At 38.2% G+C, this 19,674-nt stretch overlaps 1 protein-coding gene across 1 annotated transcript in view; it reads right to left on the bottom strand.

The window, feature by feature from the left end:
• btbd7 (BTB (POZ) domain containing 7) overlaps window positions 1-19,674 on the bottom strand; it is a 46,377-nt gene that overhangs the window by 21,105 nt on the left and 5,598 nt on the right. Inside the window, exons 2-3 of the mRNA XM_052587075.1 lie at window positions 7,204-7,420; window positions 4,136-5,260 (exon numbers count right to left, since the gene is read on the bottom strand). Coding sequence (XP_052443035.1) covers window positions 4,136-5,260; window positions 7,204-7,285 — 1,207 coding nt within the window. The 5' untranslated portion in view covers window positions 7,286-7,420. The remainder of the gene's footprint in view (window positions 1-4,135; window positions 5,261-7,203; window positions 7,421-19,674) is intronic.

Genomic DNA, 19,674 nt, shown 5'->3' with positions numbered 1-19,674 from the left:
TATCTTTTTAAGAAATGAATACTTTTACTCAGCAAAAATATCTTTCCTGAGCACCAAATCAGCATATTAAAATGATTTCTTTGCAACACTTTCATTTTAGTACTTGCCAATAGCAACACCTGTATTTTTATTAATTTAAGGCCATATTTTCAGGAACTGTCAGTTCCACTGTCAATGACATCGATCACAGGTATAATTAAACTATAGCTGATGATCACTATGGTATCATAAAACAAAATACATTATTTCATTTTTAATACAAATGTATTCAGTTAAGAGATGCAACGGATAATCAATGCGAGTTGGACTAATTAGTTTAGCAGATACAGACAACCAAGTCAACAATGCTCTGGGAAGACCTTGTTACTTTCACTGCTGTTATCTGTTCACAGTTTCACTTGACGTCAATTTCCTGTCACAGCACAAACACAGAGCGATAAGAAGTGATTTTCACAGGACTTCCTTACAAATTGGGTGCTACAACAATAAACTATTAGGTTACATATAATGTTTTGTCATTGCTGAGATAAATATGCAATTTTGTTGTAATGAAAAGGATTGTGCTTCCTTTTATTTGACTGGCACATACACCGTCTGGGCGAACATACGGCAGTCGTGCACACATCAGGAGCTAATACAAGCAAGCATACGGCGAGCTCTCTCCTATGCATCCTCATTCTCAACGGAAAGTCTGTCTGTCGTTTCTCTGTGAAAGTGTCTATTTTTTCCAACTTTCAAACAGGCAAATAAAATGTACTGCAATTAAACCAAACTTCCGAGAAAGGACATTCATGGAAACTCATACATTCCAGTTTCCTTCATACACAACGGTTATTGGCGCCTTTGTATCCCAACCATGTCATCTTTAAGTTCACAGCTTAGGTTGAACAAAGAGGTTAACAAGATCCACAGCTGCAGGAGCTGATTTCCTACAGTTAGTGTGAACAAGAGTAATTTTCCTCTGCGGAACAGAGTCAGTTCCAGACCAATGGGTGGCTTTTTATCAACGTGAGTCTGCCTGGTCAGCACATTAATTATCTTTGCCATGTACTAACCACTGGCCGGCTGCTGACTGGGTGTTAAATGACTACTGTGCCTCCATTTCCTAGAGGTCACTGACACGTTTGTCTCCCACCGGAGGCTATCAACACACAACACGTACTGAAGTGACCTCAATGATTGCCTGTGTTAAGTGCTGACTCTGAGTACTCCATCTAGGGCTTTCTTTGACTGATGGAGTACCTGACTAGCCCTAACAAAACAAACAAGTAAATACAATGATGACAGTGTGGACTCATTAGATGTGTGTGTTAAAAATCTCATGCAACACATTGTAACTACATTGTAACATACAAAAATAGCTGTCAAAAAACTACCAGGAGGAGAAGCTGACAATGTTTCTGACGATTGTAAGTTAAGTTCGTCAAAAATGAAGTCAAATCAAATCAAAGTCAGAGCCGCACAAGCAATTTGTATTTAATTGCTGTATGTTTCATGTTGGTGGGAAAAAACAAGGGTTGACGTAGCAAGTGGTACAGCATGTTCTGGAAGAAAACAAGTCCTCCTGAGCTCATCATCGGGCTATGCTGACAGGACTGAATCGGAAGCCGATCTGTTACAAACCACAGCTGACCAATGGGTCATAAGGATCAGCTGACACTGACGCTGCAGACCTGTGCTGTACCGTGCAGAGTTTGATACTCTCATTCAGATTAAGTAATCAGAAGGGTGGATGGCTCTCTGAAAACCCCTTTCACACTGCACGTTGGTCCCGGAAAATTGCTGGAGTGCCTTCTGTGTGAATGCAAACATCCCAGGATTGATTCCGGGGTCGATCCTGGCTTGGGGACCTAGTAACATTGCCGGGTTCAGTCTTCGAACAAGCTCTGGATGAACAAAAGCCAGAACCAATGGCGTAAAGGGTGTGTCACAGTGATGACACACGTTATCGCAACAACTCTTCTACCGGGTGTTTTGAAGGCAGATCAACATTAGCGTATATTGTCATATTACAAGTCACATTGTTATGTCAGGCGTCTTTACAGGATGTTTACATCATGGGTGTGAACGCACACACAGATTTCGGAAAATCACTGGCAGTGTGAATGAACCACAATCAAACAATGCGGGACAAATCACGGGACACATTATCGGTGTATTTTCTGTGTGAAAGAGGCTAAAAACATTTAGCATAAAACAGCTTAAACCCATCAATTTGTGCAGTAAATAGAGATAAACTAACCAATTCAGGGGTGTACAGGCTAGTAAATGAATTGTGTGAAAATGATAAAAAATAAATAAATAAAAACACACAAAGCTGCTCATTTGCTGCAGACAAAAGGACAGTTTTTGAGAACTGATACACCGGCAGGTTTTGCCAAGGCTGCGGAGATAAATTAGATGTAAATTACTGTGAGGAACCACTTTAGATACCACTCAAAGATGTTATTTCTCCCTCCAGTGAGTAGGGCTAATTTTATATCGCCAGTAGAATTTGATGGTGAAATAAAATAAGTAACAGTGAATATCGCAATGATTTTGATGGCTTCTCATTTGATCATTAAGCTTCCCAAACACCATGTAATTTGAGCAGATTCCTAATCTCTCCTCATTCTCCTTTACTTCAATTCACTAATAAATGCTCAAAAACTGTTCTGGAGTGGAACTTTTCGTCTATTAAAGGTGTCATATGACGTTGCTAAAAAGAATATTGTTGTGTATTTGGTGTAATGCAATGGTTTATGCGGTTTAAGGTAAAAAAAAAAAAAAAAAAAAAAACACATTTTCCACATTAGTTTCTCCTCTATGCCCTGCCTTTCTGAAACGTGTCAATTTTTACAAAGCTCATTGTTCTGAAAAGAAAGGTGTGCTCTGATTGGCCAGCTATCCAGTATGTTGTGATTGGCCGAATGCATCAAGTGTCTGACGGAAATGTTACGCCCCTTAACATACTGTGATGCCGTCTCCCGGCATGATGAGACAAAACCAATAAAATCAGTTGAATAAAAGAATTCCTTTGTATTTCATCGAGAATTTATAAAAATAAATAAAAAATCTAAATCTTGTCTCGTCTCATTTTCGTGAACCCAGTCTAGTCTCATCACACCACTAACTATTATACATGATTATCTGAATTGTGTGCTAAACAGTTTATATAATTTAAACTCTGCTAAGATAACATGCTAAATTAAAGATTTTAAATAATTTAACAATCATACATACATATATCTGTACCTAGCAAATAACATTATGATATTTTAGTCTCTAACTTTATTAATAATTTATCACTGATACATCCAGTGTTATGTTTAAGCATTGATACAAATAATTTTTGATGATATTCTTTATAATACTGTGGTTCATCTACTGAAAAATTATGTGCGTAGTAAAAATTTGTCCACATTTTACCTCTGGTATAAAACATTGAATGTACTTAAAAGGATGCATAAACCTTTTAAACAATTTAAAAGAGAGAACTATATCAAATATCATTAAAAGGCATACAAAATATCAAGATATGCATTAGCTGTATAACACAACCCAACTAAAAAGTAATAATACCTTCTTAAGAAAAAAAATTCTCAATCAACAGCCATTTTCAGAAACTACAGACTCAGAACATTAAATATAAATCAATAGCTGTACCCTGCAGCACACATCAATAGTAGAAATAAGAAATTTGAATCCAGAACACAAACCACAATTTGAGAGAGGTGACCTATTCTTCTACCTCCTGCCATAAATACACAAAGGAAAGTTAACAGTGTTTAATGTAGGGCGGCTTTAGAGAAAGTTGACCCTGAAGCAGATTTATGTCACTTTTGGTCATTAAGTACACCCTTCTAACAACAGGACCAAGTCTGCAACCCTTCGAAACTTCCTAAATATAATTAATCCAGGCAGGAAATGGATAAGGGTATTAAGAGAATCTCAGAGGTTGCAGTGCTTTGTTGTTGGGTACAAATGGGAATGTTTCACAAACAGTACTCCCAACATGAGGAAAATAAACTACACCTCCGGTCTTCCCTTGATAGTCTGTGAATTAATCAGGCAATAAACAAAGCTGGGGGAGGAATGGAAGGGGAGCGTAAGACAACAACCAGAAAATATGGATAAAAGAGATGCTAAGACTTACCCTGAGCCAGCATGCTGAACTCCAAGAAGAGGGCGATGTGGTAGAGCTCCATGGCCTCTTCGGCCCGACTCATGCACCCTCTTCCTGCCACCAGCGCTTGTACTTCACCAAGACTGCCTTCAGAAGGGCTCCCGCGCAGCACCAGCGAAAGGTCCACAGCATCGGTGTACATGCAGTGCAAGACCACACGGGCATATTTCTTGGGAATGATGGATTCGTCGAGGATAATACGGGTAGGGGTTTGCAGAGTTCGGTCTGTGATCTCCTCACCTGAGCGGATGCGTCGTTGCAGCAGGTTGCGGAAGAATGGGGAGCGCGCCGAGAGCACTGCCTTGTGGGCCCTTAGCTCCTCATCAGGCGAGCTATGGTTCACCCCTGCGTTTCCAACTCCTGTGCCACTTGGAGCAGGCCCACCTGCTCCGAAAGCCTCCACCAGCTCAGAGTCTGAAGAGAAGCTCAGCAGTGAGTCAAAATAAGGCATGTGCTCACTGAGGTTTCGCATGTCGGCTTCTAAGGAGTTGGGCGTACCGAACTCCTCGCTCAATCTGACCAGCACATCCACATTCTGCAACCTCACGTCCTCTGAGCCCAGCTCACCCGTGTAGAGGTAATGCAGCAATGAGGAGAACATGGGCGCATCCATGCCCACCGTTCCAACGTCTAACAACACTTCTGCCCCGTAAACCGGTGATGATGAAAGCAAGGTCTTGAAGAACGGGCAGCGGGCAGCCAGAATGGCACGGTGTGCTGGGAAGCAGGAATCCTGGAAGATCAGGTCCACATCAGTGCAGTACTTGTGCTGATAAAGGGTGGCTAAATCACGCTGCAGGGTGCGAGCCTCGGGCCGGGCCAGGCCCGCCTGCAGACTGAGCTCTTTGAGTGCTGCTGTGCCCTCATACTCCTCCACCAGGGCATTGACGTCACGCACGTCCCAACCCGATAGAAGCTCGCGCATCTGTCGTGCATGATCAGCAGACCGACTGGATTTGCGTCGCTTAATGAATCTCCTCTTGAGGGTGGCCAAACCGGAGCTTTTTTTCTTCTTGTCCTGAGGTTTTTCAGGGCCATGTTCTAGGCTGTAGAGCTTGGACTCGCCGCCATAACCCTGTGGTGCATAGGAGGCGCCTGGTGACAGAAAAGAAACATGCCGTGTAAGAGTCTGGAGACCTTCAAAGTTGTCAGCAGTAAAATATGCATTGTGAGGTCTGCTGACATTATAATTAAACTTTATTCCAAATAAGTGCAACACCACAGGGCTTTGCTTTTTCCAAGTGCTTCAGAACAATTCTGAAATACACTTTACTTTAAATTGAATTTAAATTGAATGCAGTGAGAGTACAAAAATGTTTCTCTATAATTGTGTCTCTATAACTGCAGTCAAAAAATAATTAAATTCATTGTTTAGACAAATTTAAAGGGATAGTTCTCCCAAAAATGAAAATGGTTTACTCAACCTCATGTTGTTTCAAACCAGTAAGACCTTCATTCATTGTTAGAACACAATTAAGATTTTTTTTTAATGAAATCTGAGAGCTTTCTGACCCTGCATAGACAGCAATGAAACTGAAATGTTTGCAATAATCGTGGTACTCTCGATAATGGCATAAGACCGTAACGTGGGGAAAAAAAAAAGTTGAATTAAGTTATTTTGGTTTACTTTGTGAACAAAAAGTATTCTCGTAGCTTCATAAAATTGTAGTTGAATCACTGATGGACTATTTTGCCGATGTCCATGTTATGTTTTTGGGCCTGGGAAGGTATCAGTTGAACTTCTATCTGTGCAGGGTCAGAAAGCTCTCGGATTTCATCAAAAATTTCTTAATTTGTCTTCCGAAGACGAATGAAGGTATTATGGGTTTGGAATGACTTGAAGGTGAGAAATTAAATGACAGAATTTTCAATTTTGGGTGAACTGACCCTTTCAGTGATGCATGTGGACAAGACTTTACTTAATATTCTACAGAAATGAAAATATGACATCAAAATATGTAATTCCCTATTTTTTATATTCATTTATTATGATCATTACTTGAAGGAGTACTGCAGATAAACATTAAAATTTCAAACAGTAAAGTATGCATCCCCAAACTTCTTTTCACATAAATGAGGCATAAAAAAGATGACTATGACAAAAAATGAATTCATACTCTGGAGAAATTTAAGTGATATTATGGGATTAGATGTTTTTAAATTAGTAGAGTGACAATGCCTAAAATAATATATAAATAAATAATTTTTTTTTACAATTTTAAGCATGCAAAATATCACTTCTTGACGTAGCATTGCATAAACAATTCCAACTTCAAAAAGGAAAGTATGTATCCCCAAACCACTTAATGTGCACTTTTAACTTTTCCCCCCTCTAAATCTCAAAATTTTCACCTGCCAAAAAAGGAAACTATGAAGTCATCTAATGTCCTCCCCAGCATGGCTAATATCTCCCTGACGACACTTTATGTCTCAATCCAATGTTCCATTTCTCATTGTAGGCCCACTGTCATGCATGGCTTAGCATTTTGAAAGCACCATTACTTTACTGATCTCAAAGACATGAAAATATTCACATCAGAATATGCTGTTAAAGACAGACTCTGTGGGATACTGAAAGAAAAAAATTACGAAGCAACTGCCGACAGTTGTGATACAATTTCCAAGCCTTTAAATAAATGAATACAGACAAGATGTTACAGTCAAAGAATATGAAGACTGTCCCAGCTGGTGAAGTCAATAATTTAATGAGATTCTATTTCTCTGTGCTGTTGAACTGCCTTTGAACATGAACATTGTTCTTTGTTTTTGTTTTTGAAACAAACAAATGTAGAATTATTTTATATTCTACTCAAAGATGAACTTCTGTCTTTGAGAGAGTTTTCCTTTTCGTGTAATAGAAAAAAAATTTCATCATTTTGCAATGTGATCCATTGAATTTGGGCTGATATGTGCCATCTGAAACCCCAAAAATGTCATATTTTTTTCTATTTATAACCTTTCTATTGTTATCGATCACAATAGTTGCTAAACTATGAACATATAACAGTCTCTATAACAGCACTGAAATGTGAGTTTACCTATGAAGGTCTGCTGGGTCTGTGGGTTACCCCCGAATCGAGGTGAGCACGAGTGAGGGTAGCTGGAGGCATTCACACCCATCCTCTCCCCCCTTCTTCCTCCTCTTAGTCACCCTGCTGGATCATTCCATCTGAGCGTCGACGCACTGAGTAGCTCACGGCTGCGCTCAATCAGACCTGTATGAATGTGGCGACACTGCAGCTATGTCCGTCATTCCTGGAAAAGAGAGAGAGGTGGGGGTAGAGAATACATTAAACGTCAACAAGACAGTCACGGGATCTGGAAAATCAAACCAAATCACATTTATTTGAATGAATTATAATTAGCTAAAATATTTACAATTATAATCTAACAAATTAATATTTAATTTCTGAAAAAAATGTAAAGGAAAGGCAATCAAGTGTGTAAAATGGCACTGAATTGTTCTTGTTCTAATCTGGAAGGAAGGCAAACGAAATGAACAATACAAGCAAACCAAACTGACTGCATAAGCAGAGCTTTGATGTTTACTTCTGCTCTTGAAGACCATTACAATACTGCTGGAGGATTCTGACTTATTCAAACCCTCCCACTGATGTCATGCTAATGCAATCTGACACAGAGGCACAACTGGCTTGTTTACCCAAGCTAAACAATGTCTACAGTACTTCACATCTCTTTTTAGTTCTCTGTAATCTCCTAACTTTGGCCTTTGACCTTGCTTTTGCCATCAGTGCTCAAGGCTGCAAATTCACGCCATCGGTGCAATGTATAATTTCTAGAAAACCAGATATCTTCCTTTGAACTGACCTGGCAACAAAGTTAATGCTTTTAGTTCTTTGCCAAATATGTATTTTCTTGGGGAGGTGGAAGACTGGGTTTTGCTGTATCCAGATGAAGAGCTTTTGCTCCATCCAGATATTTATTTTTCACATTACATTTCAACCTTGCACTGTTGGGAACTCCTAAAACGGGAAGCCCATTACATTTTGGGGAGATGTAAATGCTTTACATCCCCCACTTGTGACTGAAAACATAAGAATATTCCAGGCTGAGCCAAAGCCTAAGGACACTGGATAAAGTCATGTTTACATACACAGACCTCGATTAGACATCCACCGCATGTGTGGTAAAGCCCAGATCCCTCGTCTGCTCCCTCAACTCTGGCCGAAATCCCCAGAGGTCAGAGTGATCAAGACTGTTTTCCTCTGACAGGGTGTGAACGAAACTGTCCACAGTGGAAACAAATTGCAATATGCATTCAGCTGATGGAAATCCCATTAGCCCCAGAAACTGGCTAAATTACTAGAGATGCACCAATACCGATACTGATACCAAAAGCCGATACTACACAGCATGCGAAAAGAGCTGTGTCCAGAAAAAGATACACTGATGTGACAACAGAGAGTACAATGGAGTTATTAGAGATTAAGGATATCTATGAAGTACATGTAAGTAATCAATATAATTTAAACATTTAATATTCACACCTGTTTAGCGGACATGTGCAAGCTGATAAGCACAGGACACAGAGCGGATTGAGCAAGCGGCTGCACAAATGCATGAGCTTGTCGAGTGAATATCTCACAGAAATCACTGGAATGTTTGTAGTTTGGTCAGATGAGTCAAAAACAAGTAAAACAGTACACAAGTTACTAATGTTGTTTGACGGTAAGGAGACTGAGAAGGCGAATGAGAGAGAGAGCGCGCAACTCAGAGTGTGTGCACTTCTGGTGCATGATCTTGATTGCTGTTCGTTAAAATTAATCTGCATTTTTAATCCTTTTGATCTTTTGTTAAAAAAAAAGTCACAAAAATCTAAACTATCATTGGGTAATTATAATAATTTAAAATGGGGAGAAATTTCATTATCAAATAAATGTTTTTCTCTAATACACATTGGCCATAATTAATGGCACCCTTCTATTCAATACTTTGTTATACCTTAATTTGACAGGTTAACAGCTCTAAATGTTCTCCTATAATGCCTGATGAGGTTAGAGAACACCTGAAAAGACCCTTTGGATTCCCAGCTCCATGTTGGTGCTTCTCCCCTTCAGTTCACTCCTCTCATTTTCTGTAGGGTTCAGGTCAGAGGACTGGAATGGCCTTAGCAGAAGCTTGGTTTTGTGCCCAGTGACCCATTGTTGTGTTGTTTTTGAGGTTGGTGTTTGGAATATTGTATAGTTGGAAGATATAAACATGGCCCATTATACGATTTCTAACAGAGTCAGTAACTTTTTTAGATTTTTTATCTGCTGGTATTTGATAGAACACAAGATACCATTTGTCTGAACAAGACATCCAGGACCTCCAGCAGAAATATATCTCCACAACAATAAAAATACAGCTTTATATTTCATTGTTCACATGGGGTACTTTTTATCCCAGTGTTCACCAAACCCACCTTGAGTTTTTGCTGAGTCACGTTCATACTCTTTTTAGTATAGTTTTAGTTGACGAAATCTTATTATATTATTTTTACCTTTAAGACTCAAGAATACATCCATTCCAGACACGGAAGACTCACAAAATTTATTTTACCAACCAAACATGTTAGAAGTACACACACATACATTTAAATAAAATAAAAAATTAAAAAAAGTTTTCTTGGGTGAATGCGGAAAATAATTTGCTTTGAGTGCATGCAAACTTATTTCACGTGGCAGAGTGCACAGCATTTTTTGTAACTTTCGCAATTGCTCCGCATTCGAACATGCACATCTGTGCTGGCATTTGTGTGAAACAGAAGCAGTTTAATGTGAAGTTCAATCTCCATCAGGTGCTATTTGATGGAAAACGTTTTCTAGGAAAAATATGTTTGCATAGTTTGTTCAAGGCTTCTTATTTGAAATATTTTTATTGTATAAAATAGAATTTGAATTCATTTAGGCCCAATCCCAATTCTACCCCTTCCCCTTTCCCCTTTCCCCTACCCCTCCGTTGCATGCAGGTAGGGGTAGGGGTGTCTCGATTCTCTTTTCAATCTTCAAACAAAGATTTTTCGGGACTACACTTCAAACGAAGGGGTATGAATTATCTCGTCAACATGGCTGATACAGCGAACAAAAAGACAAATAAATGTAAGCTTTTTTGGCATAAATTAAGATTTTAACGAAAAGTAATCATTTGTTTTATGTTACATTCAATTGTGAGTTCATATTTATGGTCATGCTACATGAAAAAAAAAAACGTCATATCGTTACAGACTGCATGATATGTCTGATCAGGGCGATAACTGCCGTAGACATTGATGGGGGCTAATCCCCCCAATAATTATAAATCAAATATTTCCTATTCGAGAGAGAGAGAGAGAGAGAGAGAGAGAGAGAGAGAGAGAGAGAGAGAGAGAGAGAGAGAGAAATGGAAGTTGCGTGTATTTGCGTCTGTGCGTTTATCTTTTTAGAGTTAGTTTACTTACTAGTATCCTTTCGTCGCTGGAAAATATAATGAAGCGATTCAGTATTTAAACTGTATTTAATAAAAGTCGTGGGGCAGCGTTGAAAAGTTTATTTTCTCCTGGATGTGGGAGCTGTGTGACTTTCGCTATGTGTGTGTGTGTCAGTAAGCAGCTCATTAATACAGAACCATAATTAAAGGATCAAATGCACACCAGCACATCAGTATATATGAGTGAATTGATGGGATTTTGTAAAAAAAAAAAACAAAGCCTAAAATTGTTTGTAGTTGATTAAATTGCCAGTAATTGAGTTGAATTACTGAAATAAATTAACTTTTCCACGACATTCTAATGCACCTGTATTATTCGGCCTATTTTCAGACAAATAATCTGGGTTGCAGAAAATTTGGTGCATCCCTAGTTTGCCTCATCAAATGATGTTGATCAAATTCTCCATGAAATAATTCCAATTTTGCAAATGTGCAGGGTATGAAATTTAAAACCTGCCACAATTCAATGTGGTATGTTTTGCAAAGTGGCAGGTGATTTTGCTTATCTACCAGCCACTGTGGCAGGAGACTTGAAAAACATCTCTGACTGACACTGACAAGAAAGGCCATTGCAGCGGTTTCATCTTAAAGTCCACAGTGTGGATTATTTATAACATGAGAAAAAAAAGACCTGCAAGTTCATTTTACTTTGACAATATTAAATGCCTAGTTTCAAATATTTGTGTTGTTTTTCACAATAATATACAAAGTTAATGACATGCAATGAAAGAAGACTATTATAAATAATATAATTTGTGTTTTAATAATTGCCACAGTACAACTGTGTTATAATAAATTATGATGATCATGATGATAATAATAATAATGATAATAATAATAATTATTATTATTAAAATATTATTAAACTAGAAAACAAAAGCAAAAAAAAAAAAAAAACAGTGTGGGAAAAAAGGTAATTAAGAGTCTAACTAAAGTACACCAGTGGTTTAATATGAGTGTAATTTTAAAATAAAATTTTATATATGCTTAACATATATTTTACCCTATAAGCAGGTGGTTTCTGACATCCCAAGGGCCTTAAATAATGAAGACTTACAAGGTCTTTTTTATGTGTTGATCTGTCCAACTGCTTATTTGACTGGTACTGTAAGTGGAGAACCCTAAACAGGACTCAAAATGTCACATCCTTAACTTAAAAAAAAGGAGAGGAAAGGAAATGCAAGCTCTAGTCAAAAGAAAATCTTTAGAGACTGAGGTGCAAAGCTAAGCAACAGTTTATCACACATTTCATCATTCCAGCAAAGCGTAAACAGGCAGACTGCCACTGGAGAACACATCAAATTTACAATTTCTGCGAATTCACTGACACCGTGAACTTGACAAGCATTGCTGAATTTGTATTCACTCAGTGTAGACGAACCCTCCATCAGGTGAAGTAGCGGTGCATTGTGCAGTGTTTAATAAAGTTGCTTTAAAGTACAAAAAACGTTAGTCAAAGATAAGGCCTAAATTGAGGGACAGCAGGCTCATTATAAACATTCCGCTGTGAAAAATGATAATCACGGTGTCCAATGCATAAACTGTCTCTCAACGTGAGTGACAGGAATGGAGAGGGAATAAATGAACACTTTTGAATGCTGCAGAGCTCCAGAGCAGGCGCTGACACAGACAGCAGTTATGTAAGCAAGCAGGAGAGTGGAGCAGTTTTGCCACATTAGGCAAATCAATAGGGAGCCTCTGCACCGTTGCTGCAGGGGAAAGTATCAATAATGCACCTCAAGGTTTTCAAACCATCTAGGTTTGCTTCAACCCAAAATGACATTTAAAGCTTCAGAAAACCAACGATTGTTTTATTTGGATTACAAATTGAAAGAAAAAAGACCGCTGAGTGAAACATGGAGAAATGTGTGCCCTGTGCGTATGAAAAACTCAAACTGGGTCACACAAAACCAGCCTGTAGACTCGTTCATCAATTGCAAGAGGTGGTTTTCCTTGTAGCTGCCTCTGACCCAGCTTTATTCCCATTCTTTACACCAACTTCTGTGTAATCGGAAATTGATCCTTGATCCAATGTTTTTCCTCTCTAGTTTAGAGGGATCAGAATCAGCTTGATAAAGAAAGGTCAGCATTTAACAGGAGCATGGGCTGTCTGAACAGGCTCTTAATGTCTGAAACAGTCCAGCGTTGCCTTTGGAACATTGTGATATTGCTTAATCTTGGCCTATGCCTAAATGTTAGTCAGAGAGAAGAGATTCAGATGACAGGGGTTTCTATGTGCATCCTCCCATGAAAAAGCCTGCCATCTCTTGGGCTGGGTGTGCCTCATATGGTGGGTGTTTGTGGACTGGGATTAAATCAGGCCCTGTGGTTAGAAACGCAGCAGCAATGCAATGCTTATAAAAAGACATTCATGCACACTAAAACATTACACAAAACAACTTAGCACACCATAAAAGGCCTTCTTAAAGGGATCACTAAGGGGATTCTCCATGAGGTCCGTTTCAGATTTAAGGCCATACAACATCTTCAATGGTTCAACAATGTCATGCAGAACTCGCAGTTCTGAACCGGTGGATCGGCAAAAAGATAAACAATTATAAAATCTATATAGCCTACAATAAGATTTGTATGTTACTAAATGAATGTACCCGTGTGATAATAATTGTTGAAATGAATACAACAATTGATACTTTTGGCTCCTCACAACACCCCAGCGCTCTCTCCCACCTTCAATACCACGACTGAGGTGACCTTGAGCAAGGCACTGAACCCCCAACTGCTCCCTGGGCACCACAGCAATAAATGGCTGCCCACTGCTCCAGGTGTGTGTTCACGGTGCGAGTTTGTTCACTGCTGTGTGTCTGCTCTTTGGATGGGATAAATGCGGAGCACTAATTCCAATACATCCGATACTAATACTTGGCCACATGTCACGTCACTAACACCAGCTGTGCGGTTTTATTCCGCTTTTGGCATATAAACAATTTATCGATATATTGATAGTTATATCAAGATAATTATCATACTTGATGTCTTTACCAATTGAGGTGTTTGTTACTACATACCTCCAGTAATTTCAAGTCAATCAGATCACTGCACACTGAGATATGGGTCTACATTAGGTATGCGAAAATTCACAGATTTGCTCGTTGAGTCGGCATAAAAAGTTAACTTTGTGATGCATCGAATACAACCTGGCATTTTCATAGTTATGCATTTTTTTTTTATAACATTTGCATCAGTAAAAAAAATATTTATTTATATATTTACTAGTGGATACGCTATAATTTTATTGTTTAAAAAGTGACCAATAATTTGTGACAAATTTTACATGCAAATTTATTTCTCCTGAAATTGTTTCTCAAGCATGTTCTCTCATCACCACTATGCGTGAATATGAGGTTTCACAACAACAGAGACCTGATGGAAAGGGGGGATTAAAGTGCAAAATCTGACCGGAAATAACCTAACAAATCAATCGGGGCTATAGTGGTTCCATAAACGACTCATTAAGTTCACACAATCTAACTCATTTGTGGATGCTTATTCTTTAAACAGCCCTTAAAATGTTAATCATGGATCAAATCAATCCATGGCAAACAGCTAAAAAATGTGTGCCGTTAATGCATTTGGGATGTTTTCCTCAGTGCATAACTGACATGTTACAGGTATATTTTCATCTGTAAATATTAGAAAGTCATGCAAATATTTCCATTTTGCTGTCAGGAGTGGCCGAGGCTTATGTGAGTGAATGAGCGCTGCTGCATGCTAAACCGACAGAGAGCAAAAATCCAAATATGCATTTTGCTAAAAGTGCCTATTTGTAGTTGGACATTAAATGTGCCTTTTGAATTTTAAACTTAAAAGTGTAAGATAATCTTGAATTAGTTTGTCTGTTTCTTATATCAGTTAAAATCTACTTTTAGTGATTTAACCTTTTAGTTTAGTGATTTTAATGCTTTAAAGAGCAATGTTAAATTGTAATGTTCGAATGTTCTGCTATCTGTTCTGAAATATTATAATTTACATAATGGCTGTCAGAACTTGTTTGATAAAATATTTAAATATACATTAAATGATTAAGAAATCACTAACATATTAAAGAAAAAATGAGTAGCTATAGTCTATATTTCACAAAATGCTCTTCTCTAGACTGAACTAATGATCTTACATTTTGTTTACAAGCAATTTTAAACCCATATTTCCAGGAGTGAAACATTGATTGCGTGATTACAAGACACATAAGATGTCAATTTATGTCTATTTCAAGTTAAAACTGGAAGTAAGATCGCGCTCACTTGCTGAACAAAGGTTTACACAGCGAGCTATCACGCCTCAAAGACAGAATATACCTTGAACTGAGCTGGCACAAGCTCTTACGTCACTTTATTCTTCCAAATCACATAGCTGCATATCCACAACCCAATAACAACAAACAGACATTGTAGGATGTATTCCCAGTGTTCTTTGTGCCATTTTCATTCTGTTGCATTTGGATATGACGATTTATATCCCATTTGATTTCAACATAAATACGCACTCAAATTCCGCTACCATACGTGAATGCCAGTGACATCCAGTTTGCACGGAAGCATAAGAGTATGAAGACTGTGAGAGAGAAAGTTAAATGTGTTTGGGGTACAACACTTTACCAGACCACTGAGCATAAGCAATGTCCATTGAAAATCACTGGTATAAAGGGCTCCCTGTTCCAGGGTGTCTGTAGTTCTCTCTGAGATGGGGAGACAGAGGGGGGTGGGGAGGGGTCACAGGCACCCCGTGGCAGTTTCCTGTGAGTGGTAGTGGTCTGGCTCATGTGAAACTAATGAGCGTGGACAGAGCCAAGCCACACCAGGCCAGCTGCAGGTCGCCTGGTCCACCCTGTCCTGCTTTTCTACAGGAATTCCTTTAAGGTTTGAGCATCAGAGCCGGGCAAAAAAAAAAAAAAAAAAAAGAAGAGAGAAAAATGCCAAGCGATCAAATTTTAATCCATCACGTCCAACAATATTCACTGAGTGAAACATAAGGAGACCAGCACACTTGAAGGACAGCATGCCACCCCAAACTGCTTTTTTGATGATGAGGAGGCACGACATTTCATCAAGAGACACGCTGCCTTGACAGACAAGGCTCGCCCTTTTCCGGAGGGAGCTTGACGAATGCTTCACACAACACTCGACCAATAACCCGCCCTGAAAATTTAAGATTCAGCAAATACAATTTCATAAAACATCCAAGACAAAGTTTTATAAAAAAAAAATTGGCCATGTTCCAGTAGCATTTTAGAGATGCCAGGATTGGCACGTCTGAAAAGGTTCAGAGAAGTCCGGGGTAACTTCAATGTTTTAGACAACAGATTAAACAACAACAACAAAAGACGTAACAGACCCAAGTAGTACAGCAAAAGCACACAATGATCTTGAAATTCCTACGTTAATAAACAGGGTATACGAGAACTGTCTTGAATGGCATGAACGTCAAAGTAATTAATATGGATTTATCTTGACTGATGATGATGTTCATTATGCTTGGGTCACAGCGGTCGGAGAGAATTGACAAACACATAAGCCAAAGCTTTTCCCTGTCATCGCTCTTTGCATTCATTCCTTGCTCTAAATAATGCAGCGCTGTTCGCAAGGCGGAGCGTCAAAGTGTTTGTTGCTGGTCCGTCCTTGATGGAAATGTGTTGATGTTTAACTGGGTGAATCTCACAAGAGGTCAAAAAATCTAAATCAAATCAAAGAAAAAGAATAAATAAATCTAAAAGACAATTTTATATTTATATAAATACATTTTATATAAATATTTCTATATTATATTTTGTATTAAATAAAACCTACTGTTAGGACCATTTAGGATTTTCAGGATAATTACAATTTTTTTTACCTCAGTCTTCTTATTATTGTAATTGTAAACTCCTTTGCTCAAATAAAAAAAAAACACTAATATATAAATGAGGCAATTGTGATTCAAATTTTTAAATATAAATGTTTATTTTAGATGGCAAAAAGTTAATTTAAGAGTATTATTACAGTAAAACGAAAATTATGGGGTCAGAACTTGATCTGGGCATTACTTTCATGGGTGATCCTGCACAGTTTCAGGTTTATGGGCATAAAATGTTTAAAACCCTTTGTCTTGAAAAAAAATTACAGCCTGCAGGACAAAGAAAGACTTTTCTCAGTGGTGTCATCATAAGAGCAGATCCAATGACATGAGAACAGTTCACTAGGTTAGTCTAACCTCTTGGTATCTCACACACACACATGGCAGAAGGACATTTATGCATGTTTTGTGCTTTCATTGGCAAATTGACCTGCTTCCTGTTTGTGATTATTTTTCCATTCATCGAAGCATCTCTATCGGCCTCACTCCTCTGCAAAAGGGAAATGCCACAATGACTTCATTCATTTCTCCAAACTCGTATGACACTATGACAGTCAAAATGTCTTTACTATAAATACAACCGAATAAAGCATTTAGGCCAGAAATATGGTCACTCTTATTTTGATAGCTTCACAAATTTGAGTTTCCAAATAATTATATACTTACAAAAACAAAACATCACTATGATGCAGTATGAGATATTCAATGAATACATGACAAAAATACAATTCTATTATGTTTTAGCCTGTGTGTTTTTCTCTCTTTATTTGTTACAGAGCCGTCAAGGAAGAGGGCTGGTCCTAGCTGAAGGGTGTTGGGACGATCTAATCATGGTGATTGAGGTAAACGGTAGTGCCACACTTTTGGACAGATGAGACTGATCAATACTGCGCAATCTACCACCTCACCGACTCAAGCATTATAGTTAATACTTTAAAACCACCCCTTGCCATTTCAGCTGACAACATGAAAGAGTCTGCTGCTATAGCATCGTCAATATAAACTAGTCTAAATATCTGTTGTGTGTTACAGAATGCAAACCACACTGGGTCACACAATTCAATTTCCATTGCATTTAAACATTTTCAAAGATTTAAACCACTGGAATAGAATGAATTCTAAAGTAAAAGCAGGAATCCGAAAAACTGTATGATTTCGGTCCCCTTCTTTGGCAAGAGTCCATCACGGTTAAATTTTTAAAAGGACTTTCATCAGCTCGCACTCCCAGTAGACTCAGCCTATGACCCTTTCAGTGATGCATGAATGAATGTAGGAGGAGGAAAAAGGAAAGGAGGGGGAGAATAGTGTGGAATTCCCGGATCACACAGTTTGACTGAACCACATGATATGATGGAAGAGGAAAGCTTGTCTGTGGTAAGAACATTGTTAGTCCTGTGCGTCAGTCAGGCCTTGTGTGTGACAGACGTGCTTCCTTCAACATGGGACAGTTTACAGTACTGTCTGGTGCAGATTCAGGAAAATAGTATTCTACCTAAATTTAAATATTTTTAATGAAACATGACATTCAATTTCATTAACATCCTTGGACACTACATATGTAGTTATAATAAAGCTACTGCTGGTTTTGCATAGTTAAGACACAGTCTACATTTGTCTATTCAAATAGACATGACACAATGCATCAATCTAATATTTGAAGGATTACAATGACTGGATGAAGTCAAGCTACAACTGTATTATCTAAATAGTTCAGCTTCACAAAAACCAGGCTGGTGGGCTTTCAGTCAGACTAAAGTGTGTGCAAGACATTTTAAATAGATGAAATTATTGCTTTAGTCTGAAATCAAACTTCTGAAGTGCATGTAAACAAACTTAATGTTAAACAAAACCAGGGCTGAATGAACCCTGTGTGGGATTCTTTTGCACAAGCTAAATCTAAACCAGATGTGAAATGCACAATTTGAACTCTATTGAAATCCATTTTTCTCCTTCAACTCACATTCTGCAACAAAAAAACCAAGACAGAGAGAAATGCAAGCAATAGAGACAATTACTTTAATGAATGGTGTCCTTTCTATGTAATTACCTCTACGCTTTCAGCTGCAGTTTCCACAATCAGCTGGATTAAATTTAGTGATTTGGCCTCCATACATTTCTTTGGAAGCTCCATTCTGATAAAAATGACTCAAGACTGTTGTGTATAGAAGACTAGGAGTGACACTTAGAATTTAAGAATATAAATATAAATGACTTTTTATATGTACATGTAAACAAACAAATATAGACATTTTAAACTTGTTTAAATATTCTTGTTAATTTGTTTCTTTAATAACTGATCTATTAGTTATTAGAAAATGTATTCCAATTCTCATTTTATTTTTAAAAGTCTAGTCCTCCATTGTTGTGAACCGCTGACAGCTGAAGCTTGTAAAGTACCACTGATCAAAATGAAAAAGTAATTACTGGACTATCAGTCTTGGCAAAACAATTCTGTTGTACAAGACTCAAGAGACAAATAAATAAATCTGAATGCACCCATTAGACCGTGCAGCTTGCTGTTCTGAAGACCGTTCTGTTGTACGTAAAGACTGTATAAATAGAGCAGGACCTTGGATATTCTTAAAAACTACAAAGAATTAGATCAACACGGGACTGACAAGCATGATAATGTATTTGACATGTGTGTCCACTAAGTCCACAGTTTATGAGCTTGATCCAAAGAGAGGGAAAATTGGGATGGCAGCTTTTTTTTTTTTTCAGAAGCAGAGCAATTTATGGAAAAAGGCTCCAACCACAATGGACAACTAAAAGTGTTTCCAAAATGAGGTTGAAACTGGATCTTCTTCCTCCCTGTGGAGAGACTATTGTAAGTATTCCTGTGCCGAGCGTGACCTAATATGCCAGTCCAGATACAGGTAGGTGTTCACTTTCCGAGGACAAACGTCTAGATCCAGATGAAACAAAGGAAGCGAGGAGGCCTTTACTGGGCGAGTCGAAGGTTGTTCATATGATTATCTTCTCATTAAGATGAGTCATTGTGACCATGATACCTCATTACTGTGAAGCAGAGGAGTGCTGAGGGGCTTTCTGACTTCTAGAGTCAGGAAAATGGGCTAATCATTATGGACTAGATCTCTGTATGGGGGTGGGGATTTTTGACTGCTCCCGTTCACTCCTGTATACACCCTCCAGCTCCCTCTGAGCTTTGCCTCTCACCTCAACATGTCTGTGTG

The sequence above is a fragment of the Carassius gibelio genome, chromosome B20 (assembly GCF_023724105.1).
Source record: "Carassius gibelio isolate Cgi1373 ecotype wild population from Czech Republic chromosome B20, carGib1.2-hapl.c, whole genome shotgun sequence".
Lineage (NCBI taxonomy): Eukaryota > Metazoa > Chordata > Actinopteri > Cypriniformes > Cyprinidae > Carassius > Carassius gibelio.
Note: the sequence above shows the minus strand (reverse complement) of the source record. Positions and strands in the feature narration are given on the sequence as shown.